The sequence below is a fragment of the Mandrillus leucophaeus genome, unplaced genomic scaffold, assembly GCF_000951045.1.
Source record: "Mandrillus leucophaeus isolate KB7577 unplaced genomic scaffold, Mleu.le_1.0 Scaffold246, whole genome shotgun sequence".
NCBI lineage: Eukaryota > Metazoa > Chordata > Mammalia > Primates > Cercopithecidae > Mandrillus > Mandrillus leucophaeus.
The window spans coordinates 197,571-199,847 of record NW_012102543.1 but is presented as its reverse complement, the minus strand read 5'-3'; the positions used below and the strand labels follow the sequence as shown (position 1 = coordinate 199,847).

The 2,277-nt window shown below is 47.3% G+C and overlaps 1 protein-coding gene across 1 annotated transcript in view; it reads left to right on the top strand.

Annotated features, from left to right (window-relative positions):
- The window catches only part of LOC105541881 (acyl-coenzyme A thioesterase 1-like), a 17,562-nt gene that overhangs the window by 6,368 nt on the left and 8,917 nt on the right, over positions 1-2,277 (top strand). The window contains exons 3-4 of the mRNA XM_011983151.1: positions 679-778; positions 1,180-1,356. Of these exons, the coding sequence (XP_011838541.1) occupies positions 679-778; positions 1,180-1,356 (277 nt within the window). The remainder of the gene's footprint in view (positions 1-678; positions 779-1,179; positions 1,357-2,277) is intronic.

Below are 2,277 nucleotides of genomic sequence, written 5' to 3'. Positions count from 1 at the left end.
ACTAAAAATACAAAAAATTAGCCGGGCATTGTAGCGGGAGCCTGTAGTCCCAGCTACTTGGGAGGCTGAGGCAGGAGAATGGCTTGAACGCGGGAGGCGGAGTTTGCAGTGAGCCGAGATCGCGCCACTGCACTCCAGGCTGGGCGACAGAGCTAGACTCCGTCTCAAGAAAAAAAAAAAAGAAAGAAAAAAAGAAAAGACATTGTAAGGCAAGGGAAAAGACACTTATAATATTAAAAACAAACAAAAAACAGCCCGGGCGCAGTGGCTAACGCCTGTAATCCTAGCACTTTGGGAGGCCGAGGCAGGCGGATCAAGAGTTCTAGACCAGCCTGGCCAACATGGTGAAACCCACTCTCTACTAAAAATACAAAAATTAGCCAGGCGGGGTGGTGCACGCCTGTAGTCCCAGCTACTCAGGAGGCTGAGGCAGGAGAATCGCTGGAACCCGGGAGGCAGAGGTTGCAGTGAGCTGAGATCACGCCACTGCTCTCCAGGCTGGGGGACAAGAAAGAGTGAAACTCCATCTAAAAAACAAAACAAAACAAAGTAAAACAACAACAACAACAAAAATTTTCAAGTTGTTTCAATTTTTTAATGTTCTTATGTATTGACCAGGAAGCCATTTTTTTAATAAAAAGAATTCCGACTGCTTTTCTCATTGTATTTCCATGGCAGCCAGGAGGTGCCAGGTGGCTGGGCCTGTGAGGGCACGGAGGTTACGGTGCCTGCCTGCCCGCCCTTGCTCCAGCTGCAGATGCTGCCCCCTGCAGGGCCTGTTCGTTCCTGCTGCCTAGCTCCCCGCTGCCTGTCTATGATCTCCCTCCTGTTGTCACCCCAGGAGGGCAGCCACCACCTTGTGCAGGGTAGGACCAGGTACTGATTGTGGCCTCTCCTCTTGGCCTCGAATGGTATCGTTGTCATCAGTGAGCAAGTCCCCAAAGACCACGGTCTTGTCCATTGTCAGGATAATTTGCTCCACAAGCTGGGGCTCCAGGTGCTGCCCTACCCAGCGGTGCTTCTCACCCACACAGTGGTCATACTTGGGCAGGGGCTGATGCAGTATGTAGACCTCTGTGTTTTGCATGTGCTTCATCTCTCGCAAGGCCCTCCGGGATTGGGCTCCGCGTCTACGCAAAAGCCTAGGGCTTCACACCCATGGGCCTCTTTATCCACCAGGTCCGGCAGCAGGGTGCGGTACTGCTTCCAGACCAGGAAGCTGCGGCGCTGCTGCAGTGTCACAGGCAGCTCCCTGAGGAGGGGCGGCTGAAGCCCCGCAGGAGGCCGTCTGGAAGCTGCCAGCACGGGGGTCCCTGTCCATCAGCACACGCCTGGGCTGTGCTCATGGCTGCTGGGGCACTGGGGTTTCTCGGGATCCTAGGGACATGGGGCCCACAAATGCTCTTTTAAAAGTTTCTCATTTTTGCAACTTTTCTTTCAACTCCCACAGTATGTTCAGGTTTATGTAAATTAGCATTTACAATAGGAAGGCCTCTTGCTGTCCAGTGGAAATTGAGGTTACTGGATACTTTTATTACATAAAGAGCAATCAGCCAATGTAAAAATGAAATGATGCTTATCCTTATTAATAATCAAAGAAATGCAAAATAAAACAACAGAGTACATTTCACACCCTCAGAGGCGGCAGACTTTTAGAAGCCAGCATTACCAATTGCTGACCAGTGTGTGGAGGAAATGAAACTCCACGCTGCTAGAAGGAGTGAACATGTTCATCTACTCTGGGAAACAATGTGTCTTAACTTACACAGTTAAGTATCTTATTCTACTGGTACATGTGCACCAGGAGGCATATTCCTTATAAGAGGAAAGCCATTGCAGATTAGCAGTCTGGATTAATTTTAAAAAAGAGCAAAGCCAACTGGAAGCAGCCCAAATGTCCATCAACAATAGAACAGATTAATAAACTGAGGTATATTTCCAGCAGTCAAAGTGATGGAACTACAGCTACAAGAATCAACATCTATCAAGATATACAAAATAAAAGAAGGAAAAAAAGAATCGACATGGATGAATCTCCAAACCACTGTTGAGTGAAACAGTCAAACCCTAGAAGAACACATTCATTATCATTCCATTTAGATACAATTCAAAAAATAGGCAAAATACAATATTGTTTAAGGTACATATCTAAGTAGTAATACTATAAAGAAAACCAAGAGAGTGATACACAGAAAGTCCAGGATACTGGAAAGTAAGGAAAGGGCACAGGGGTCTGTGGGACTTTGATAGTTTGAGGGTATCAGCACTGAACTGTTT